The sequence below is a fragment of the Panthera onca genome, chromosome B3, assembly GCF_046562875.1.
Source record: "Panthera onca isolate mPanOnc1 chromosome B3, mPanOnc1 haplotype 2, whole genome shotgun sequence".
Taxonomy (NCBI): domain Eukaryota; kingdom Metazoa; phylum Chordata; class Mammalia; order Carnivora; family Felidae; genus Panthera; species Panthera onca.
Window position 1 is genome coordinate 81975192 of NC_138344.1, and position 26381 is coordinate 82001572.

The following is a 26381-nucleotide window of genomic DNA, read 5'->3' on the forward strand; positions in this document are numbered from 1 at the left end:
TTGGGAAAGGGTAGAGAGATGCTTGGTGTTTGGAGTATATGTTAAACTGCTATAAACAAAGGGACCCCAAAGTATAATATGATAGAATTATCTTTTGTAAATAACAAGAGGTAGGCAGACAGTCCAGGAAAGAGGCCACCTATGCATCCAGGTACCTTCTCCCTATTGCTCTTCTGTGGCTCACCAATTCTGTCTGCATTCCAGCTCACCAGAAGAGGGAAGTGGAGAGCAGCCAACTTTCTTCTCACACATACAACCTGGAAGTTGCACATACCGTGCGTGTTCACATCCCACTGACCCAGACTTTGTCACATGGCATCACCTAACTGCAAAGGAGTTTGAGAAATGAGCCTCTAGACTATGAACACGGGGAGGCAAATGTCTCTTAACCGACTGCTGGTTATAATGGCGTTTGTTGTAGGGACAAAATATGATGGACTTTGAATTCCAAGTGTTTGCATAGTACAAATACAAAAATAAATACCTGTCTAATGAATGCATGAATAAATGAATGAGGGAGTGGGTGAGTGAATGAATGTATTGTTCGATTTGAACTTTATCCTCTAGACCAGGAGCTACAAACTAAAATGCCTCTAAGAGTTCAGACAGATAACATAAGTGAGTCACTCAGCCAGGTGTAAATGGGGAGGGATGGGAACCGAACAACTGGAGGGTTAGTGCCATATCTAAAGGTTATCCACTGGTCAGCTCCAGGTGATTGTTGTGCTATGATGTGGACCCTGTGTGGCAAGATCGTGCAATGTTTTAAAAAGTAGGAAATCTCGGTTTTATGTGACATCTTCCAATTTAAAAAATGTTGGGTCCGAACAATTTTAAAACAGGCCAAATAAAACACATATATAGGATAGATGTGGATTTCAAGTCACTAATTTGCAATCTTTGTGAAAATGAGAAACCACTTAAATTTTTTGGTCCAGAGAGTTGGTATGAAGGTTAATCTGATTGTGGTGCACCTGCCTGGATATACCACTTGCAAAGTGGTTCTCTATTGTGGCTGCTTATTTTCATTCCTAGAGAGATTTGAAAAAAATCCCAACCTCAGGCTCCACCCCAGACTAACTAAATTAGGATCTCAGTAGGTGGGTAATTTTAAGAGCTCTTCAAACAATTATTATGTGCAGTCAAGGTTGGGAGCTAGTGCTCTAAGGCTAATTTGGAAGGTTATTACAATAGCCTGGACATATAAAAGGGTTTGAACAGTGGTTTTGGAAGCCAACTGAGGAAATAAAGAGATAGAGGTGGCAGATGTTATAAAAGACAAGTCGATAAAAATTTTTGGCTTTTTAAAAATAAGGGAGAGGGGGAAAGGAGTCAAAAGAATTGGGATTTCAATCTGGTTTGGGGGGCTGAGAGATGTAAGGAGTTTAACAAATAGTTGCAAGGGACATATGAAATTAAAGTACACAGTGAGTGAATGGGGAAAAGGTAAATGTTATCTTATATGTAAACTCTGTTACCCCAATCCAAATTGAGAATTCTAAATCAGCATAATATTTTTAAAGATAAGGCTATACTTTTTAAAGGATAATAAGCTTTTGTGTACATTTTGTTTGTTTCAATGCCAGGAAAAGCCTGTGAATTAACATTGCTAATGGACTTGTTGAGATAGTATGCCAAGGTTATTGCTCAAGGTTGTTAGAAAAGAACCGTAGGGATCCAAAGCAAATTCCTTCCTGGTTAATATGTTAGGAATATTTCAGGCCTGCATCACTTTGGTTTCTGCAGAGCCTTAGATGTGTCTCAAGGCTTTATCGTGATGATTTAGCACCACCATGAGGGTATATCTAGTCACTGCATCTGGTTTTTGGCCTCATTTATAAAACAAAGAGGTGCAGTTCTTTTTGTTTATAGTTGTAAACATTAAATGAAAATAGTTCTTTGTTATTTTCTTAGTATGGAGAGGTTCTGATTAAATAATATCTTGTCTAAAGATAATGAAAATGCCTAACCACATTTGACAGGAAGTATTTCTGTGATGATGAAAATCAAGAGTGTTACATTTTTTAATTCAACTAAAATAATTCTTAGAATTATAGTGAATTCTTCTTTATCCTTAAACCTAATGTCATGACCCTTTATTGCTAGTAGGATGCTTTGGAAAGATAACAATTTACAAAACCAAACCAAACTTTGACATTTGTGGCCCGCTTACAAGTGTGTCAGGTGAGGTACCAAGAGGTTTATTCATTTCACACATCATCACATTTAATTCTCAAGAAAAAAGCCCTCTCTGATACAAATACTCTTCTGTTGTATCCCCATTTTACCAATGAGGATAGAGAGGCATAAAAATATGGTCATTTTCTCAAGGGTAAAGGAGTTGAAGGCATGAACTTAGGGCTCAGTTTATACAACCCCCCAACTTTTTTAGTCTTTAAAATGGAATATTAATTGTTTTTCATGCCATTGCACAGATTGTTATATGAAATTACAAACAACAATGGCTCATTGTACTAGTCTTACCATTAGTGTGACTTCACTTGTGAATACAGGGAATCAGTAGCAGCTTCAGTAAAATATTTAAAAAAAATTTTTTTTGAGAGAGAGCATGTGAGAGAGGGTGAGCAGGGGAGAGAGGTAGAGGGAAAGAGAGAGAGGGAGATAATCCCAAGCAGGATCCAAGCTCAGAATGGAGCCCTAGACATGACTTGATCCCATGACCCTGGGATCTTGAACTGAGCTGAAATTGAGTCGGACACTCATCTGACTGAGGCACCCAGGTGCTCCAAGAATAAGAATCTTAATTCTGCCCCTAAGTAGTATTTTTACTTTGGAACTTTAATCTCTTAAACCTCACTTTTGAAAAGTATACATTAATAAAGAAGGTGAATTGGATGACCTCTAAGATCCTTTTTAGGTTTGAAATTTTGTGAGATTGACTGTAAGGCAATAACTAAGCAGCCATTTCTCAGTAAGATACACAGTGGAATATATCACTTCAACATGGTTGGCTTTCTGTTCCATGGGATTCTGGGTAAATTCTCCTGACAAGATCCTCCTGGTACATGAATGTGAGGCTGTGACATCAGTGAGCCTGAAGGTATAACACTATTCAGGCTGCATTCCTATCACTGTAATATGACAAGAACTAGACATCCTAGAGGAATTTGGGGCCTGACTAGAGTTCATAAGATGCCACGAGACCAGGAACAATGGTGACAGTGAACAGAGTAACCCAGTAGGAATTAGATATGGATTAGCCTGAAATTATAGGAAATCAGGTAAGCTAAATGAAGCAGATAGGAAGCATTCACCTTGGCAGACTTGCCATTGTGATTTCTTAAAATTACCTGTCAGCACTGCTTTTGTGCTCTGTTCAGACCATGTAGGGGAAAATCATTCCAAGAGGGTGGGTTCTGTGTCAAGGTCACTCAGATGTCAGACCATGTCTGAGGCTGTGGATATTACTATATGAAGATGATTGGCCTGAGTTTTGCATGGCAAATAAACAACTTTACCCAGGAAAGATGCTGCCTGGAAGCTCAGGCCCATATGCTTTCCATCTACCATTTTGATGCAGACCTCTGCATTACTTTTTAGGAAGCCAGTGGCTTTACTGTTTGCTTTAATTATTTATCCAGGAATAAAGGAAGCTGTTGTTACTTTCTTTTTTAATGCTTTTAAAATAATCAAACCAGAGAGGTGTCACTTAGAGGTGGTGCTCTGATATTTCTGATTTGTCTGGAGACTTCAGCTTGAAAGGTGTGTGTGTGTGGGGGGGGGGGGGGTGTAAGGGAGAGAGGGAGAGTGATAGGCAGACAGAGAGAAAGAAGTGTATGTCACAATTACAATCTAGTACTCTTCCTCTTTCTTCCTACTGGAGCCCATTACTTTATAAAGATAAAGCTGATAAGTTGAATTAACAAAAATATTTTTTTAAATTTCCTATAGTGTAGAGAAGACTATTTGTACCCATATAAAATAAAGTCCCATTAAAGCCCTTTTACTTATCCTATCCTCACTACATCTTTAGTTTTACATTGTTTGGGGCATGCCACAGTATTCAAGAGACTGTCAACTAGTGCCTTCTCCATAGGATACAGGGCTCATGAAAAGTTATATTGTGCCCATTCTTCTTTCTAGAGACACATTTATATGAGCAAAATATAGCTGGAAAGAACTCCTAGAACAGTAGACTTTTTCAAGATGCCAAAAGAGATGAATATACAGCAAAGTACTAGGTAGAACCTTACGGCAAAGGAAAAGGTAACGTTGGTAGGAAGTGATTTCTGGAGTCACCTGTATTAACAGATGGGGGAGCTTCTGTGGTGCTACATGGTGGCAGAGTGTGGTGGACGTGTTAAAAAGTATGAAGTAGTGAACGTGTTAAAAAGTATGAAGAGCTGAGGTGAGTACCTGCTACGTAGTAAGCATTCAATAAACGTTCGCTCCTGTGGTTGCTGTTGTTGTTATTATTACTATTATGAGAGGGCAGGGGTCAGGCCTTAGCAGCTTCCTGTATGTAGGTCATTCTGTCTGTAACCTCCATGTTCGCTGGTGCTGTCTCGGTCCAGCCCTCAGCGGCTACTTCATGGTGTACTGTAGCACCCTTTTAACTGGCTTCTCTGATCCCACCCTTACACTCAGCCTTTTGGGATCAGACGTCACCACCCTGTTTTCTCCTCTCACCTCCAGCCACCTCAGTCATTATGAAGCCTCAGACCCCCACCCACAATGATTAAGGCTACTTCTCCGTCCTCTTGGGAACTGTGCTGGTTGCCCCAGATTTTTGTACTTCTCTTCTCTATGAGACTCTGGGCCTCCTGTCTTGGCAGATGATTCTTATATTGTATTAGAGATAATTCTTTTCTAATTGGCCCAATAATTTTAGTTAATGTACTTCTTGACATTTTAGGAAGTTTATGTAGGGGAATTTATGCTATGAATGTGTGTTCAGACAAATACAAACAAGCTGCTAGTTTGTAATATTGTCACACAACAACCTTATAAATAATATGTACTTACTTATTTATAATTTGTATTTATACATATTTATAATACTTATTTATAATTATGTGCTTATAAATAATAATTCTTACAGCACTCTTTAACCAAAGGGAGGGTCATTACAATGTATTACAAGAAGAAAAAGGAAGGGCCTCCAGCAGGTTTAGAATTATCCCTCAAAGCTCTGATTGCTAAAGATGGAAAGAATAAGAAAGTGTCTTGGGAAGGCAGTAATAGGTTGGGTGATTTGTTGGGAAAGGGACATTTAGGCTCAGTGTCAAAGGATAGACATGGTGAGTGGATTGGGAGACATTGGGAGTATGTGAAGGTCACCAAGATCAGTTTCCTAGCTAGAAGAGAGGCGGTCAACCACCTGAACATATATAGCTTTAAAGGAGGCTCTGTATGCAAGAGCCACAGATATGAACGGTCAGAAAGGCATGAGGAATTATTCAGCTCAGTGCCCTCATTTTATAGCTAGAACCTGTCTCCCCCAGTCCAGAGTACTTCCTATGAGAACATCCCGTCTCCTGGTTATACCATATCTTGCAACCTTGTCACAAAGGGGCAGCAAGTACTTTTTTTTCAGAGATCAACACTAAAATGTTCTTAGTGCCCCACAGCTGTCGGCTTTTATATCATTGTAGCCCTGAGAAACTTTGAAGCAGATTCTCCTTCTCAGAATTTGGCATGTGTTTAAAGAGTTTCACAGTTGATTTTGAGACACAGCCCAGTGTCAAGAATCACTGAGACAGACATGGAATAAGGGACTAGAGTGAAGCATGTTGAGTGCACTGCCCTCTGGGGCCTCATGATGTAGAAGGCACAGTGGATATGCCCCTCTACACTGTTCCCAGGTTATCTCATCCATGCTTATGGTCTCCAGGACCACCTGTATGTTTCTTTCTCTAACCCAGGTTTTGCTCCACACCTCAACTGAGTTCAGAAAGCAAACTCACAGTATCTAATAATACCATGTTCATAATCTGCCTACAAGCTGTTTCTTCCTTCTGAATATCTTATTGCTTCTTTTGGAGAAGAGTACCTGCAACTAAAATTAAGTTGGCTATCATTTTGGATTCTAACAAATTTCTCATCCTTCACATCCAATTGGTCCTGTCCATTTTAACTTGTCTTGCTGTGTAGCCTGACACCTCTCCTGCATGCCCACTGCTGCTGCCTTGGTCCAGCCCTCACTGACTACTTCATGTTGTACGGAGCAGCCTTTTAACTGGCTTCTCTGATCTCAACCATATGCTCAGCCATTCACTCTCTACATTGCAGCTAGAGTGAGTCTTTTAAGATGCCAATCAGATTATCTCACTCCCCTGCTTCAGAAATCCGGTCCCACCTCAATGTCTTCACGATACAGTCCAGACTCCAGGTGTGTTATGTGTGGTCTGGCTCCTGGTCAAGCCCTTCAATCTTATTTCTCAGTTTTTCCCTCCCTCCCACCCACGCCACTGCCCCACAGTGTTAGCCATTCTCAGCTACATAGAGTTCTCAGATGAGCTGTTCCCTCTCAGACTTTATCTGCCAGGAATGTTCTTCTCTGCTCCTCCCAGTACCCTTTTATTTATTTATATTTTCTGAATGAATTACACTTATCCTGCATGGCTCAGCTTGCTTGTAATTTCCTCCTAGAAGCCCTCCTTGATGCCCCAAGACTGAGTTAAATGCCTTCCATTGACTCCTGAACACTGGGATGATCTACAACAGAGGTTCCCAGGCTATGATCCAGGTACCTCTAGGGTTCCCAAGATCCTTCAGGGGGCCCACAAGGTCAACTATTTCATATTAATACTAAAATTATGTCTGCCTTTTCACTCTCATTCTGTGTACAACGGAGTTTTCCAGAGGCTATATGGCATATGATATTTCAGTAGATTAAATGCAGAAGTAGAAATGGCATCCGGCTGTCTTCTATCAAGCCAGACATTAACAAGATTCACATACAGCTAACATCATGCCACTCTTCACTGTTTTTGAAGTTATTTTTCATAACAATGTACTATGTGAATATGCATATAGATTATTGTTGTTATTATAAATGAATTAATAAATATTTTTAAAATTTCTAAAATGAATATTGATACCCATAGAAACAAAAGCTCTTTGGGGCCCTTAATAATTCTTAATAGTCTAAATGAGTTCTAAAAGTTTGAGAACTGCTGATCCACATTATCACACATCACACTTTATATCACTATGCTTCGAATTCTGTAAGAGAGGCATCTGGGTCATTTATATGTGAGTTCCAGGCCCTATACAGTTTCTGATACATAGTAAGCTTGCAATAAATAGTTTTTGAATAAAATACCTAATACATACATGTGTATGTGTATGTACGTACACTTAGAGTTTGAATGAAAAAAACAATTTAATCTTTACTTGAGCTGGCCTAATGCAACCCAATCTAGGTAGTAATACATAATTAAACCAATAGTAGTCTGAAAGTTTGCACTAATTTTAAAAGCTCTAGTTCTGTCCTTTTTGTTGTTGTTGTTGTTTAAATTTTTTTTAATGTTTATTTATTTTAGAGACAGGAGGACAGAGCACAAGCAGGGGAGGGGCAGAGAGAGCCAGAGACAGAATCTGAAGCAGGCTGCAGGCTCTGAGCTGTCAACACAGAGCCTGACACAGGGCTCGGACCCACGAATCACAAGATCATGACCTGGGCCAAAGTCAGACAGTTAACTGACTCAGCCACCCAGGCACCCCTGTTGTTCTTTTTTTCTGAGCTTTAGAAATTTTGGCCAAAGAATGTCTCTGAAAACTTTGAAATTTGAGCTGTATATTGAATACACAACACCTGAGTTCTTCTGACTTGGCTATCTACTCATTGTGTATCAGTCAAGTATTTAACCTTTCTGAGCCTCAGTTTTGTCATCTGTAAAATGGGGAGCATTAAACTACATGGGTCCTAAGGGCCTTTTGAAGACTAGATCTGTGTTTCTGATTTGCATGTAAACTTTTCTTCTTTCCAAGCACATGTATTTAGATAATACTATTTTCTGTCTTCTTGGCTCTAATGATAGATAGTGCAGTGGCTGAATTTGTATCCTTTACTGACTTGCAACCCTGAAATTCTCTGGTAGAAAGGTGGCTATTTTCTTCTTTTTAAAAATTTATTATTAAACTATAATTGACATACAGTGTTACATTAGTTTCAGGTGTACAGCATAGTGATTCAACAACTCCGTAAGTTATGCTGTGCTCACTGCAAATGTAACCACCATCTGTCACCATACAACACTATTACAATACTATTGACTATATTCCCTGTGCCGTTCCTTTCATCCCTGTAACTTATTCCTTCCATAACTGGAAGCCTATATCTCTCACTCTCCTTCACTCATTTTGCCCATCCTCTACCCACTTCCCTCTGGCAACCACCAGTTTGTTCTCTGTATTTATGGGTCTGCTTCAGCTTTTTTTTACATATGAGTGAAATAATATGGTATTTGTCTTTCTCTGATTATTTCACTTAACATAATGTCCCCTATATCCACCCATGTTGTCACGAATGGCAGGATCTTCTTTTTTATGGCTTAGTGATATTCCCAAATACACATACCACATCTCTATCCATTCACCTATCAAAAGAAGGCACAGTGGATATGCCCCTCTACACTGTTCCCAGGTTATCTCATCCATGCTTATGGTCTCCAGGACCACCTGTATGTTTCTTTCTCTAACCCAGGTTTTGCTCCACACCTCAACTGAGTTCAGAAAGCAAACTCATAATATCTAATAATACCATGTTCATAATCTGCCTACAAGCTGCTTCTTCCTTCTGAATATCTTATTGCTTCTTTTGGAGAATAGTACCTGCAACTAAAATTAAATTGGCTATCATTTTGGATTCTAATAAATTAGAATCCTATCAAAAGACACTTGGGTTGTTTCCATATCTTGGCTATTGTAAATCAAAAAACAAACATAGAGGTACATATATATCTTTTTGAATTAGTAGCTTTTTTTCCTTTAAGTAAATACCCAGTAGTATATTTACTGGATCACATGGTGTTTCTAATTTTAATTTTTTGGGAAACTTTATTTTGTTTCCCACAATGGCTGCACCATTTTGCATTCCTACCAGTAAGGTTCCCTTTTCTACATATCTTCATCAACACTTGTTATTTCTCGTCTTTTTGATACTAGCCATTCCGACTGATGTGAAGTGATATCTCATTGTGGTTTTGATATGCATTTCTCTGATGATTAGTGATGTTGAGCATCTTTTCACATGTCATTGACCATATGTATGTCTTCTTTGGAAAAATGTCTATTTAGGTCCTCTGACCATTTTTAAATCATATTATTTGTATTTTTTGGTGTTGAGTTGTATAAATTCTTTACATATTTTGGATATTAATCCCTTATTGGATATATCATTGCAAAACTCTTACCCCATTTACTAAAGATGGCTATTTTCTTGCTCACTCAGTGTGATAATTCCATTTTTTCCCTAAAAATAATAACCTTGTCATTACTAAAGAACTCTGTGTTCCCCAAATAAAGTTGAGAGTATTTATATAAATAGGAACTCAACAATTGCAGGTAATCTTTTGAATGATCTTAGCATTCTACAAACACTCCCATCTAGCCACGTGCATTCTTGTTCCAGATATTGATTTGCAAGGAGGTAGTACTAATCAGAAAGTTTAGACCTAATCTAAACACAGGATTATAACAACATTTTCAGCTCTGCACTTTAGCATCAAGAAGCAGCCCCTTTCACCAAAACTTTATGGACGTGTTGGGAAATGTTTATTAAAAACTATTAATTAGCTCCAGTTAATTAGGTCAGGGGAGACTTAAAACTATAGAAAAAGAGAAGGAATGAGCAGGGAGAGAGAAGAGGAGAAGAAGGGATGGGAGCAAAAGAAAGGAGAGAGGAGTGGAGACCAAGAGAAGGAAGTGATTAGAAGATGGAAGAGAAGAAAAAAGGCAAAAGAGAAACAGTGGTCAAGAAAGACAGAGAAAAAGGGGGATTGAAAAGAGCACAGATGCAGGGACTTCTCTAAAACAGAGGTGGCTGTAATGGGCATGGTTGAAGCTGTGTGACTCAGGCTGGGGTTTCACAAAGGCTTGGGAAATAAGAATGGGGTGCCTGGGTGGCTCAGTCAGTTAGGTGACCAACTTGGGCTCAGGTCATGATCTCAGTTCATGGGTTCACGCTCTGTGTCGGGCTCTGTGCTGGCAGCTGAGATCCTGGACCCTGCTTCGGATTCTGTGTCTCCCTCTCTCTCTGCCCCTCCCCCTATCACACTCTGTGTCTGTCTCTCAAAAATAAAATAAATAAACATTTAAAAAAATTAAAAAAAATAAGTGGACCACATTGGGTGTTCGTGTCCTTTTTTTTTCTCTCTGTGAACTTCATGGGAATAAGTCTGGTCAGAAAGTCAGTGTGATAGCTCAGAGCTTGGATTCTGGAACAGAACTACTTAATATCTATTTAGTGGCTTTGTGACCTTGAATAAATTGTATAACTCCTCTATGCTTCAGCCTCTTTGTACAATAGGGAAATTCATAAAGACTCAATGACTACATAAGTTATTAGAAGAATAGCTGGTAGACAGTCATCATCCAGATGTTAAGGATTGTTGTTTATAATACAAAATATGAAAAGCCTATAAAGCATTCAAGCTATCATAATCCTAAATTGTGAAGTGTGAATATCTAAGGTGTGAATCCTCTTGGGGATTTAGAGGCAGATAAAGATGACCTGATTTGCTCAGTCAGTGCCTCTGGGGAATTGGGGTGCTTGATGCAAGATCTCCTTTAGAGTAAGTAAGCAAAGCTTTGGGGCAGCCAGACTCTGGGAAAATCCCTAGCTTCACTCCTGTGGAAGTGTTCACAGTTGTGCAAGTGCAAATGCATGAGCTTGTCTATATTTCAGTTTTCTCCTCTATAAAATAGAGGGTGTGGGAATCTTATAGCGTAGTGTCATTGTTAGAATTGAATACATTCCTGGCACATAATAAGTGCTCAATTAATATTAACCTGTTATTAGTTCCAGTCTATTTCCAAGTCTTTTATTCATTTGTATTTTTATTAGGCTTTAATGATATGCATTTCAATCTTGTTTTGCCCTTAAATATGTTGATTACTTCTTTTTATAAAGCAATAGGCAGCAACCGAACTCAAACTCTGGATTTGTTGGAGGAAATTCTTTCACATTATGAGAATCAGGAATCTTTCTGGGCTCTTCCTTTCCCAGTTGAAATTATTGTCAACAGTATTGTCAACAGTCATTCAGCTCCATTTATCCCTTCTGCATGATAGAATAGAACTTCCCACCTGGTCAATTTTAGATAATACCATTCCATGCCTTTTTTTTTTTTTTTTTTTTTTTTTTTGCTCTCTTTCCAACTGACAGCCTTTTACTTTATTCTGGGATAATTTTATCAGGAATATTTTTATATTCTAAAGACATTCCATTCAACCTTTAGAAAAGAAGCTTAAATATTTCATAAAACATTTCAGTGTTTGAGTTTTCTTGTGGCATCAGAGTTAAAACTGCCTTAAACCATTTCATTTTCTCTTCAATCTTTTTTCTAAAAGCACACACCATATCCTCCCTTCTGTCAATTACTTACACTGTGTTGGATTTTGTGGGTAGGAACATTGGTAAATGTGTGAGGTAGTAGAATCTAAAACATCTCTTTTAACTCCTTGGCATTTTATCTTGAGCCTCTGGATCTTGGGTAGCACATTAAGTATACGGATTACCTTTCCTCCCCCTGCCCCTGCCAAAAAAAAGGAAGGAAAGGTAAATTGGAAAGTAAAGGTGAATTGCATTGAGTACTATTGTGTAAAACTCTGAATTAGGCATTTCATATAGGAACTATGTATATATGAATTAACCGGAAATGGAAGGCTAAATATAGACATTGGTAGATGTACGTATAAAACCTCAATGCATACTTTTACTTCTAAATGGAGTTCTAAGTCTTCCAGTTATCAGAGCCTAAATAAAGCTTCCTTGTGGGTAGGGTAAGAGGATTGCAATTACTCGTTGGTAGCCATCGCTAATGTAAAGATTGGCTCCAAAGCCTGTGGTCTGTTTTAAAAAATTAAGCCAGATTATTCTTTTTTTTTTTTTTTTTTTTATTTTTTTTTATTTTTTAATATATGAAATTTACTGTCAAATTGGTTTCCATACAACACCCAGTGCTCATCCCAAAAGGTGCCCTCCTCAATACCCATCACCCACCCTGCCCTCCCTCCCACCCCCCATCAACCCTCAGTTTGTTCTCAGTTTTTAACAGTCTCTAATGCTTTGGCTCTCTCCCACTCTAACCTCTTTTTTTTTTTTTTTTTTCCTTCCCCTCCCCCATGGGTTTCTGTTATGTTTCTCAGGATCCACATAAGAGTGAAACCATATGGTATCTGTCTTTCTCTGTATGGCTTATTTCACTTAGCATCACACTCTCCAGTTCCATCCATGTTGCTACAAAAAGGCCAGATTATTCTTAAACTCTTGGCTATTTATGGAGAAATGTGATCCCCTTCAGACCTACTGGTGGAATAAGGAGATAGGGGAATCCATACTAACTTACAGGTTTAGAGGTTTCCCCTTCCACATTGTCTCATCTGATGATCTGAGACAGAAGTCACGCCCTCCTCTGCATGCCCAGAGACTCGGTGCTCCCTCTCCTCTCACCTCATGGCTGTGGGGGGACTTTTCTGATCCATCTCCCCTGTGGCCTAGCACCGTGCTGCACACTTAGTGAATAATCAAAGCTTTTTGAGTGAATTAGATAAAAGATCAAATTAGAACTTGTTAATTAGGAATGGTTTTTAAAAATCATTTATCAAGCCCTAGTTTTACATCAGGCCTTAAAATATATACATTTTTTTGAAATCCTCATGTAAACCCAAGATGGAAACTGCTGTCCCTATCTTACAGATGAGGAAGTTGAGATTCAGCGACATTAGGTAGCTCATTTGGTTTATGATGGTGGTAAGAGGTGGATGGAGCCTGGAATCAAATTCAGTTTTGTCTGGTTGTAGCAACTGTTCTCTTAATAATATCCATACTGGTTCATGATGGGGGTGGTTTTTCTTCTCTTTTAATATAACCTCTTCTACCCTCATGATTAATCCTCATTTAAATGTTTTTCAACTTCCAATTTCTGCCAGGGACTTAGATAAATTGTTAGATCAGTTGGCCTCTCACGATTTCCTGTGGTGCCAGTGAGGCTCTCTGGATTCAGGTTCTGAATCCACTATCTTCTGGCCATATGGCACTGGACAGGTCTCACCTCTCAGGGCCTCAGTCTTCTCACCTGTAAAACAGGTCACAATACTACCTACCTCACAAGGTCTTTATGAAACTCAAACGATCTAATGGATATAAAATACTTTTAAAAGGTCTTGGCACACAGTGAGGGCAGTTTGAAGGTTACATACTGTTTCAGCTAGCATCATTCAGATGAGATCATTCAGTGAATCTTTGAATCTTGGAATACTAAGAAAAAGGTGAATACTTTTTAATAAATGTTTACAAGATTCAACAATAGAGACTGAACAATTTTTTCATATAGTGAAAATAGTTTACTTTTGTGATGCTCTTCAGATCCCTATCTGAACGCAGTTAATTTGATCTAGACGAGGTCAGACATCATGCTTGATTTCTTTGTCCACTGAGAAATGAGAATCTTTCTCGCGACACACACACACACACATACACACACACAATAAAACAACAAACAACAAAAATAAATTAGCAGTTGAAGTCCTTGGCTGAACTCCTGAGAACCAAGGGCCTTCTTCTCATGATTAAAGTATATCAGATTCATCTATAATTGAGGCAGTGATAAAATGGGCTAATTGCAGCATGTAACTGCTTGCATGTTTGGTTGAAATTTTCCATCAGTTACAAGTGAAATTTACAGTGATTTTTGCTTACAAACAAACAGACAAAAGGTGTGTGTTCCTTGTTAAGCATCTAGCCTCATCAAAGACCTCCCTCCTTTCAGAAAAATTAACAGAAAATAGTGAATGTGAAGGTGGAAGCACTGGAAGTTTAGAGAATTTTGCCTCAGTGCCAAGACTGTGAGGCTGGGAAGAATTGTTGCTTCCCTTTCATCTGGGTCCCGTGACATGTCTCTGAGAGTACTATTGTTAGAGGTCAGTGTGGTGGGGCGAGAGAAATAGACTTCGGAGTGAAATGTGGGGTCAGGTCCCAACTCTGCCATTGGAAGTCACTCACCTTCTTTGACCCTCAGTTTCCTCATCTGTAAAATGGCCAGAATCAGGACCACTCCACAGATGTGTAACAACACAGCATCTCCTGTCGTATATGCCCCCCTTTCCCCTTTTAGAGAAATAGGTTTCAATATCAATTTGGTCTAAAAATTATGTAATTCTATAAAGAAAAATTACCTGCTAGGCTTACAACACCATAAGGCGGAGACTATGTCTTGTTTTATACTGTATTGCTATCTTCTGGTCTCATACCTGGCACCCAGGAAGGCTCTCCCTTTTTATTCCTGCTCCACATGACAGGCTTGCTGGAGGGCAACAGTAATCACCTCCACAGGTTTTATTTAACCAAACTAGTTTGTGGTAGAGAGAAACAGGTAGGGACATAAAACAAATAATGGGCATTCTTTAAAAACATTTTTTTAATGTTTATTTTTGAGAGAGAGAGAGAATGTGAGTGGGGAAGGGAGGGAGAGAGAGGGAGACACAGAATCCGAAGCAGGCTCCAGGTTCTGAGCTGTCAGCACAGAGCCCAATGTGGGGCTTAAAGCCATGAACTGTGAAATCATGACCTGAGCCAAAGTTGGATGCTCAACTGACTGAGCCATCCAGGTGCCCCAATAATGGGCATTCTTAATCTGTCATGAGGGTGTAGCTATGTGCAAGACTTGAGTGTAAATTTTCCTTGTGAATATGATCTTCAAATCTGAAAGTGTACATTTGCACACACTTTTTGCTGCTTAGTCTTTAAAAAGATTGATGCTTTAGAAAGTTTAAAAGTAAGATTTTTAAGAAGCACTTCATTAAGGAACTTTTAAAATGCAAATGATTTGGAAGTGTGAAATGTGCTTTTCAACTGGTGGTAACAAGTCTAACTGCTTTCTGTTTCCTCTCACATTGGATGGCCAGGGTTTCTTCTGGGTGTTGAATCCTGGCTTGACTCTAGTGAAGAGTATACAGACTCTCAAAACATGTGTCAGATATGAATATGCCAAGGGACCTATACAAAAGGATATAATCAAGGGGGGTGGCCTGGGAGGATTGGTGCCTGTGGACTGAGTCACACTCAGTGCTCTCCTGGAGAGCTTGGCAGGAGTCAGAGAAGCGTAATGGAAATGGACAATAAGGAAACTCGTGGTAGAAAAAGGAGAGAGACAAAGCAGATAAGATACATCAACAGGAGTTTGAACAATGAAGGCTGAAATGTGGCCTTTCAGAAGTTTGTAATTCAGCTTGTAGCAATGAGTTGAATGTGCGTAAGATGTGCTTTTATATAGTGCGATGGCAGCATTGGATTGTGTCACGAAGAAAATCTGGTTTTATAGTCATCTTGGACTCTCAGAATAAGTAAGTATGAACTCAAAATATTAGAGAAACAAACAGAGGTGGGTCACATAATAAGAATAAGAACAAATTTGGATACAGACAGAATTCTGATACAGGCAGAATATATTTCACAGAACCATCCAGGAGAGTGTTTCAACTCTTTATTGGTGGTAAAATTTTTTTAACTATTAAAATTAGTTGAATTGAGTAGGCAAGTGTTTACTCATGCTTTAAGTTCTGCTGAAATTTGTGCCTCAATGATGTTTATCTTTTTATTCTCAACAATGTCCAGAGGTGTGCTTTATACAGCGTAGGCACTTAATAAATATTAGTTAAAAAAAAGTGAATGAGTGCCCAGTATTTGTTATACTAGGATTTGATCCTCATGATAAAATAAATAAAATTTTGTATTTTCCCCTGTGGTTTTTTATGTAACCTCATTTTCCTTTATTCACACCACAAGGACTCTACAGAGCTTCTGAAAATTAGCATCAGATATTCCCTGCATACATCCAAATGTGAATTCTCCTGCACATTGCATGCCTGGTTCGATATACTGAGTGGCACTTAGCTGGTCTTTCTAAGAAGAGCATATCATGATATGGGGATAGTACCCAGTATACTGTCCATTACACAGTACACTGGAAAAGCACACACATAAAGAGGCTGGGAGAGGTGGACAAACAGTAAGTGACAAAGGTATCAAGGATTGGATGGATTTCACTTTCATCTGCCTTTATGATTTCTGTTTATGTTTTTGTGGCTACACATACTAGCAGGAGGGGAGGTGGAAAGCTAAGAGCTCCCTAAGAGGAAGAAGTGTTTAGCATTTTATTATAAGATTGCGGGGATTCTCTGGATTTCTGTTGCGATGGATGGAACTTTTAAGCACTGGCAAGAAAAGAGTTGAGAAAATGTGCAACAAATGAAAATTGGTGAGGTAGGGATATAATTCAGAGGAAACCCAGAAAGAAGCCTTGAAAAGGACCTGTTTCATCTGTATCAGACAGCCTTGGTTTTGTTCTCTGGCTAGGCTATGCAGAAAGAGCATCCAGAAAGTTTCACCTGGGTCCCATGAGTTTGCCTAATCTGCACCTTATGGATTTCAGCTAACTCTGTAATCATGGTTCTGTTAGGAAATCTGTCACACATTGTTCAATACTCTTTGGCTATGACCAACCTTTTGTGATGAAGTACCCATGCAATCACATATACACATATTTTGTTTGCTTGTCTTTTGGAGGAAGAGAAGATAATGAATAGTATATAACTGGTCATATTTCAAATAACATCTTTTACTATTTGTCTTCTTGGATTTAATCAGTTCTTTCCAAAATAATTTCCTTCCTGACTTAATGTTCTCCCCAGACCAATTTGCAGATAAAACAACTCAAGTCCAAATTCAATAGTAAGTACTATTTAATGATATAAAGTACTATTTCATCTCACAATTATCAACCATCTAGACTCTGGTATTCTGATGAGGCTCTGTAGATGTTTCAGTAAGTCCACTTGGCCAACAAAGAATATCTTAATTTTTCATAGAATTTAATTATGAGAGCATGAAGAATTAGGACATCAATTCTAACACACTCTACCATTGTTTCTGCTCACAGATTTACTGTACATATCTGTAGGGATCTATGGTAATCATCAAGTCTGATAAGAATTTCTTATGTATTCCGAGTCGTAGGCAGTCTACCAGAAAGAGGGATTTGGGGAGTGATGTTTAAAACAGGTGGGAGGCTCGACTGAAAACAGGGAGCCTAAAGTAACATCTGTGTTAAAAGGCTTGAGTATTTGGAAGGAAATGAAAAACAAAGCAACTCTCAAATTTATGGAAATGTAGAAAAAGAGAAAGAGCAGACAAACTGATACCCTCAATCTATGAGAAAGGGCAAAAAGAATTACTTGGCATGGATTCCTACCATTGGGTGGATCATCAGAAAAATGCATTTGGTAGGGGAGTGCAGTATTTGACATTCGTGAAACTATCCCTGTTGGACACATTTTCACCTCACCTGGAAGAAACACTTCTGAGTGATGACCAGAGGAAGTCTCAGTGAGGTCATTAATTTGGGGTTGGAGGCCAGGACATGAGGCATGTTAAACAACCTTCTGGTTCCCAGCTCGGTCCATTGCAAATGCATAGGCCTTAGCTTCTAATTAAGATGACTCTAATATGATATTTTTTATTGGCTGTACCAAAACAACTTGATTAGGGTAGGTTTTCAAAAGGATGAGTGTGATTATCGTTTGACCTTTGCACAATAGGGATAAAATAGGGAAAGCTTTGGGTAGCTTTTCGAAACATGGGATAGATACACTACCATGTGGGATGATTGGCTGAGCTCTGCACAGGCTGATAGCAGTACCAGAGTATCGTGGGACAATCTGATGGACTCCAGGTGTACCGATGACCACAACTCTTCTCTATCAACCTTTGACAGACAGAAATGTGTTTCTGAGTGTTACTTGTCTGTCTTCCTCTTTACCATCCTTCTCAGTCCCATTTTCTCATTTCCTAACAATCATTTTGAGGCCAATCAACTGCTAGAATTAAGGGGTTATAAATCTTAAACTATCATTCAGGAGAAACTTTAATAACAAAGCCTAGCTTTGGGGCATCTCGGTGGCTCAGTCAGTTAAGCCTCCTACTTCAGCCTAGGTCATGATCTCTCTGGTCCCAAGTTCGAGCCCCGTGCCAGGCTCTGTGCTGACCGCCTAGAGCCTGGAGCCTGTTTCTGATTCTGTCTCTCTCTCTCTCTCTCCTTCTGCTCTTCCCCCACTCACACTCTGTTTCTTTCTCTCAAAAATAAACATTGAAAAAGAAAAAAACAAAGCCTAGCTTCTGAGAAGCATGATAAAGAAAATGAATTTTCACCTATTCTTAATTTAGTCTCAGGATATCCTAAGTGAAGCATTAAAAATATTAACCAAAATTAATCAAAAGGCAAATCTGAAGAACGGGTTAAGTTTAATAAGAGAAATAGCACTCCCAGCCATTTCGGTGAGTACAAATGTAGAAGCCGGTCCTTGCTCCTTTCGACCTCCAGGTGGTGCTGTTTACCTAGACACAGAAAACAGGCGCCCAGCCCCATTTCTTTCCCCTAGGTTCGTAGCTGGGCTTTCATTTTTTCAAAATAGTTTCCGTTTCTACAGATGTGTTCTTTTAAATGGTCAATAAATTTTTATAACCACTATTTGAAAAATTGCGAGATTACTGTGATTTGTGCTTCCTAGCCAAGAATATTTCTTTATGTGCAGGACACACCCAGTCAGGTGTTTATGTTTTTGTTCACTGATCCCACCTCCTCTACCCTTCCTTGCTTCTTAGAACCCATGCTCAAGCACAGACAGTTGGGCTGTCAGTAGAACTCATCCAAATCCCTTTAAACACTTATGTGATTTAAAAATAGATATGTAGTTCAGTTAAGGCAACTCAACTCCATAGGCTTCTGAGTAAAGAACACCATCTTTACAGGAATGCTTTTATCCCCCAAATCCAGTGAGTGTTCCTAGCAGGCCTGACCTGATTTTTTGCTTTGGGGGCACTTGTCAGACACCAGAAATGTTTTGATGATTTGAAGACATCTTTACGAAGACATCTGACAATCCAATCCAAATTCCTCAGAAAAAAATGTTCCTAGGGAAAAACTGAGAGGGAGTCACGCACAATTTCTTTCCATTTTGATAGATTTCAGTGCTGGGAATCGTGGAAATTCCATTTACAGTGTGGAACCAGAATGGGAGTCCAGTGGTATCAATTTTTACCATTGATGACGTTTGGGATTTTTTAAATTGCCTAAAGAAATGACCAACTAACATGCTTTTCTTGTCCTTTTCTTCCCCCTTCCCTTTTTTTGTGTCAAGGGGTTTGTAAACAAGCTGGATGAATTCATTCAATGGTTAAATGAAGCCATGGAAACCACTGAGAATTGGACACCCCCTAAAGCAGAGACGGATGGCCTTAAACTGTACCTGGAGACACACTTGGTAGGCAAAACTGAGTTGCTTTTGCTGTTAGTAACGGGAGGATTTTAATGCACTGCTTATTTGTTTATGGGGAGTATCATTTTTATTTATCACAAGACATTATATGCTAATGAAACCAAGTTTTAATGGGGCAAACTACAGAAGCTGAAAATTTACAGGCATTTCAATATATTATGAAATCTAAATCCTCCATATTTCAAGCTATTTTTTTCAAAACTTTTTCCAGGAAGGTGAGTAATTAACTTAAAAATACCTTAGAAAATATACTAGACCCTTGTTCTCTAAAGCTATGATTGAAGGCTTTCCTCTTCTTAAAAAATAAATAAATGAAAGAGATAATTTTGATGACCATTCTAAGCTTTCTAGAATTCTTGTAAAATTAATGAACCTCTCATTATCAAGAGGGTCTACATTATCTGTTCTACACTGGGTTATTTTAATAAAATATTTAAAACGATGATCTCCATCATTTTTGCTGCTGTGTGGGTTTTTCAGCATATAATTAATACAACTGTCATTACACCCGTCCCTGTGCACAGGGAAAACCATGGAGGGGAAGTGGAAAATACTTGGATGAATATGCTTCTGAATATGTTAGAAGCAAGAATTATAGACTGGGGGACATTTGATGAACCTCATGAGGTTTTTACTGAATGCTTCAAATGGCCGATATCAATTATGAAGGGGTGGAAACCAAGTAGTGGAGTGTGATAAAGCATGAAGAAAAAGCACGTTGTCATAGGAAATGAAAATTCAAGCTTTAAGGATCTCATCTTTATTCCTTTCACCGATAGTATAAAATTGACAAAGGCAATGAACACGAATCCTTGGGTACCCAACTGTGGGGTTGATTTTCTGCCCCTCTTACACACTCAGAATTTGGATTGAATAAACATTGTGTGGGAGTCCTACCTTTGCGTGAGTTCACAGGGTTCCAGAACGTTCCCTGTGATGTTAAATGAGAGAATGACAAAGAGGGAGGTGAGAGGGGGAAAGAGGGGAAAGAGAAAGAGGATGTTTTAGTCTTTTGGTGTTTGTGTTTTGCAGTATGTTTTATGTCATTGCAAGTAAAATAGACTCAAAATCCTATTGCTGCATGAAAATAACTTTGTGGATGATAAAAGACACAAAACTATGTTTAAGAGGATGAGTGTATTGCTTCCATTTTTAGAGACCTGGGTTGATTGTGTGTAAAAATGCCAGTGACCCCAACCACCTCTCTTGTACATGGGTTTTTAAATATTGCCCTTGGTACTCAATTCCCTGTTGAGTAGAGCCTTGATTTTTTTTTTTTTTAAAGAGGGCATTTCATAATAGCAAGATAAAGATATTCAGTGCTTTATAATGTAAATTGTATTAATTAGAATGTCAACTTTTCACTGGCATTGTTCTGACAGAAATTCTAATCTGTGTTTAAACAGGAGTATATGAACTTTATTTCACATTAAGTGTGCTGTCTTAATTTCTCTTGATTTAATATTTTATGGAAAACACACATTTAGTTTTTGAGGTCCCAGAGGGCATGGGGACATACAAAGTGCTTTAACTCTAGGCTATTTATTGAAAGCCAGGCTAGAAGAGTATGAACCAGGGTCTCCCCCTCTCTTCAGGAATTGAGCAACATGGCCTCTTTGTAACCAATGCACTCTCATCATTCTCAAGTCCCCATTACAGAGTTCCTTCCTTAGCATCCCTTTGTTGGCCTCAGCCTCATTCTAGCCCTAAACTATCTGCTAGAACTTTCTGTAAGAATGGAATATTCAAGGTTGCACTGTCCAACATGGGAGCCACTCACCACATGTATCTGCTGACCGCTTGAAATGTGACTAGAGCAACTGAAGAAATGAATTTTTAATTCTAATTCACTTGATTTAAATGTAAATTGCCACATGTAGCTTGTGACTACTGTATTGTAGCCTTAATAAGTTGCAAAACTCTTAGCAGCTGACCATAATGAATTGCACGTATGTGTACCTGCCTCATAGTGACAGTCTCATCCAAAACATGAGCCCCATCATCCTCTTTACACTCTACATTAGATCCACAGCAAGGAGTCCTCCTTAAAATGTTTAGCTTTTAAAGAATAATTTTTTTGTTGCCTAATGATCAACACTTTCTTGAAATGAGTTTTCTCTACTATCATGTCTAATTATATTGGTTGGGATAGAGATAACATAGGAACATCTTCTTTATCTCTGCTTTGCAAATAGTGAGGGGCTGTGTTCTCCAGCTCTGCTCTGTGAGTCTTAAGTCATAGTCACAATTTTGACTTGCGAAATTATGAGCAATCCTGGCCAACAGTTACTGATGACTTAGTGTGCATGGATCACCAGTGATACTTAAGGACACTTACTGAGTCACCGCTGTGCGGTGTGCAGTGTCTGTTACTCTAGATACAGCCTGTTGTTTAAATGTCTTTCAAACAAACCCTGAGTTACTCTGTGTCCCTGAGGACAATGTCTACATTGTCCTCCTGATCGATACTGTCATTTATATTTTTTATTGTATTTCCTTACTGTGGTGCTGAGTTAATATTAAGTTATTCTTTTCAAAAGAAGGCAAAAAATATATACAAGTAAGAAAGTATACAAGTAAGCCCGGAGATTTATATCCTTGAATTCAGCTTGTGTAAGTCATTAGTATTCCTTAATGAGTGGGCCCGTGGTATTTGCAAGATTATCCAGGATGTAGAGATAGCGATACAGGTTTCTTTAAACACCTTTATAGATTCTATAATTTAACATTAAATCAGCAGATGTGCAAGCTCTTGAGTCCAGTGTCTTCCCCGGTTTAATCATGTGTTAGAATAGTTGGCACCCTGCAATGATCATTGTAAAGAAAAACAAACATAAAAACAATAACAAAAGTTGTACATTTATATTTTGATGTTTAATTCAATTATTTTCCATGACGGTAACCAAGGGTTTTTACCAACACAAATCAATTAAAGCTTCACAATACCTTTATGAGAGATATGAAAGAGCTTTATTTTAACTGTAAGAAATACTGTGAAATTGCGATGATACATCAATGATTTTCCATGATAATTAATCATCTGCTTGCAACCTGGCTGCTCCTTTCAAAAATACAATTCCTGTCTTCCTTGAAAATGACATTCTCAGGAAAATGTCATTCTGGAAAGGTATTCTGCAAGTAGTGAACATCCCTCTTCTTTGAAAATCACTTTCAAAACAGTATTGTATACATATGTTTTTGGACAGATTCCCTTCTTCTTCACCTCTGTCAACTTTTTTTTAAAGAACTTTATTGGAGTATAATTGACATGTAATAAATTGTATGTGTTTAAAATACATATGCCTACAAGTTTCAACAAACTGACAAATGTATGCACCCATAAAACTATCCTCACAACCGAGATACTGAACATATCCATCACCTCCAAAAGCTTCCTCCTGACCCTTTGTAATTCCTTCCTCCTTTCCCTCCTGGCCTTTCCCTAACCCCTAAGCAATCACTGATATGCTTTCTGTTATTATGAAGATTATTTTGCACTTTCTAGAATTTCACATAAAAGAAGTCAAACAATGTGTGTCCTCTCTCTTTTTATTCTCGTCTCCTCTCTCTCTCCCTCTCCTTCTCTCCCTCTCTCTCTCTCCTTCTCTCTCTCTCTCTCTCTCTCTCTCTCTCTCCCCCTCCCACTCCCATTCATCTGGTTGTTTTTTCACCCAGTATACTTTGGTTTCTTTCACCCAGCATACTTATTTGGATGTTACATATTTCAACTGTTTATTCATTTTGATTGCTGAGCAATATTCCATTATAGAGATTTATCACATAAATCTTCATTGACAGATTTTGGACCTTTAGGCTGTTTCTCTTATCACCTCTTTTTAATGGCTTAAGAAACAGAAGTTACCAAAAGCTACATTTGACTGGATGGATCATAAATAGAAGAATCATAAATAGTTCTGGGCAGACTATTTAGATTTTTTCCTTTAAGATAATTTATAATATCTTAGCGTGCTTAAGAGTAAAGCAGCAGAGAAGGACAGCAACTTCTCCCTCTAGAAATTTCATTTCATGTCCATTTGCTTCTGAAAACATAATTCTGATCTCCCAAGTGGTTTTTATGTATGCCTAAATCACCAAATGGGCACCATATCATATGAAACCAATTGTAGGAAAACAGGCCAATAGATTTTTCAGTATACAGCCAATCAGATATCTAGTTGGAGAAAGCAAAGTCTAGCTGACCCCAGATAGCTGTGTAAGAGTTAGGACAAAGAACTAAGCACAGAGCCTGTATTAAACTTGGGAGATAAATTTGCGTAGGTGGTACCATGTCATGTTGGGCAAACATTAGCCAACCACATAGAAATAGCATTAGAGAAACGATATTCTTCATTCAGCTTGATGGATGAGAAAACATGGGGGAAATGGTGGTGATGAGTTCATGTATATCAAGCACCTGTGAGTGCCAGGAAGTTATGTAGGTACCAGGAATACATAATGAATGAGTTTGGCTTCTTCCTCCCAGGGTTTTGCAATCTGAGGGACATGACCATAGATAAAATGTAGTCATCTATAGAGCCATAAATGATAAATGTAATATAATTTTTTAAAGTTTATTTATTTTGAGAGAGAGAGAGAGTGTGTGTATGTGCATGCACATGGGCAATAGTGGGAGGGGCAGGGAGAGACAATTCCAAGCAGGCTCTGTGCTGTCAGCATAGCACAGAGCCTGATGCAGGGCTTGATCTCACAAACCATGAGATCATGACCTGAGCCGAGATCAAGAGTCACACACTTAATTAACTAAGCCACACAAACACTCTGATAAATGTAATATAATTTTGATCAGTCAACTTCTTGCAGGAGACACAAAGTACTCTTAGGAGCACAGAGAGAAGTTTTATTGGTCCTTCCTGAGAGTAACGAAGGCTCAAAGAAGTAATTGGATGTAGACCTCACAGGACATACATGATTTGCTGGATAGAGAGGGGAGGAGAAGAGATGGAAGGAAATTTTATTGGCAAGTAAGGAAGGTGTGGTGAACCACGTCATGTGGCTGAGAACCAGGTTGAGGTTGATGGTCAGATGGTGAAGGAGACTGAGTGTCTTTTTATTGGATTGAATATTTCTTTGGGAGCAAAGGGACTAAGTGACAGTTGATTTTATTTTAAAACAGGAGAATGACATGAATCAAATGTAAATTCCATTAGGTTAGGGTCAGTTTGACATAGATTAACTGGATGAGGTCCATGGCTTAGAGAGAAAATATCTATGGGGATAATAGAAAATGTATTTGAGTATAATATTTGAAAGATAAGCTAGTGCAGACAACATTATCAATTTCTTTAATGTGATTTTTTTTACTTACTAATATATGAATATAACACAAAATTCTAAAGGTAAATAAAAGAAGCTAGTAAAAAAGTAGAAAGTCAAAAGTAAGCCTCCTACCTCTGTTCACCCAGTTACCAATTCTCTTGCTCTGAGGCAACCAGTGTTACTTGTTTCTTTATAGTCTTTCAGAGTTAGTCATGGTATCTGAAAACAAATGCATATGTGTACTTAACTATGGTCCCTTGGTTTATGCTAACAATAATTCAAAATCAATAAATGTAGAACTACTTTATGCTTTTGAATGGCTGCATAATGTTCCATTTATGAATATGCCATAATTCATTTAGCCAGTTCTTTATTGATGAAAACATAGGTTGTTTGCAGTCTTTTTAAAAATTTTAAACAGTGCTTCAGTGCATATCCTTGGATATTCATCATCTTGTATTGTTTTAAGTATATCCTTAGAATAAATATCTTACATATGAAATTTCTGGGTCAAAGTTTTGCACATTTAAAATTTTTATGTCTTGCCAAATTGTCCTTGATAGAGATTGTACCAATTTATACTCAGCAAGGCATGAGAACGCCCTATCTGCACATCCTTGATATTGAAGTATGTTATCACATTGCTTGATCTTTGTTCCTTTGATAGTTACAAATGGCAACTCATTGTAGTTTAGTTTGTATTTCTTGTATTATAAGTGGAGTTGAGTACCTCTTCATATTTTTAGGAGTCATTTGTGTTTCTTTTCTGAAAACTGTTCATATTCTTAGCCTATTTTTTCTGTTGGGTCATTGGTTTTTTGCTTCAAGATTTATGGGACCTTTGTATATATTAAGGAAATGAGTCCCTGGTCTGTGATGTGAATAGAAAGTGTGTTAAAAATATACTGTTTTTGGAATTCTGTTCCAGAAGAACCCAGATATCTCAACAGTTTGAGGAATCCAGGCTTTGGCAGACCTCAAAGCCAGGCTGATAAGCATGCAACAGGTCTCTCTACCCATGGCAAAAGCATGTTCAGATTCCAGTCCTGGAAAGACCAGTGTATTCCAGGGAGCTTGCTTACCTAGGCATGGGTGGAACAAACCTAAGATCAGGGAAGCTTTTGTAGAATGCATGGAGTAAGTCATGTACAAGCCATGAGAAACCTGGAGAGGATGTGAGTTAAGGTCAGGTGGGACTTAGGTAAGAACAGAGGAGAGGGGATAGATTAATGAGAAGGGGAAGGATCAGAGTTCTCTTATTGATGCTGTCTCTTGAATAGTTAGAAACTTCATTGCCAATGTCTATTTCATTTTTCCCTAGTCTCCCCTAATATCCTCAAGAACACCACAGCAAGGCCTGATACCCCACAGCTGACAGAAATCTGACCAAGACTTGAATGTATTGCAGAGTGTAGAAATTGGCAGGAAGCTTCTCTGTGTGGAGTGGGACTGAATCTCTATGCTTCTGGGGGTGTGTGAAACCAGAGAATGTGAACATTACGAGAAGTTTTTACATGGGAAAGAGGGGGCAGATGTTACAAGAACTCATTGACCATCAGGGTCATGTGCTGAAGGTGGACTTT

At 38.5% G+C, this 26381-nt stretch overlaps 1 protein-coding gene across 7 annotated transcripts in view; it reads left to right on the forward strand.

The window, feature by feature from the left end:
* Positions 1–26381, forward strand: part of AKAP6 (A-kinase anchoring protein 6) — a 558374-nt gene that overhangs the window by 289436 nt on the left and 242557 nt on the right. For all 7 annotated transcript variants that reach the window (XM_078448340.2, XM_060619471.3, XM_060619475.3 and 4 more), the window contains one exon: positions 19384–19506. In XM_078448340.2, the coding sequence (XP_078304466.2) occupies positions 19384–19506 (123 nt within the window). The remainder of the gene's footprint in view (positions 1–19383; positions 19507–26381) is intronic.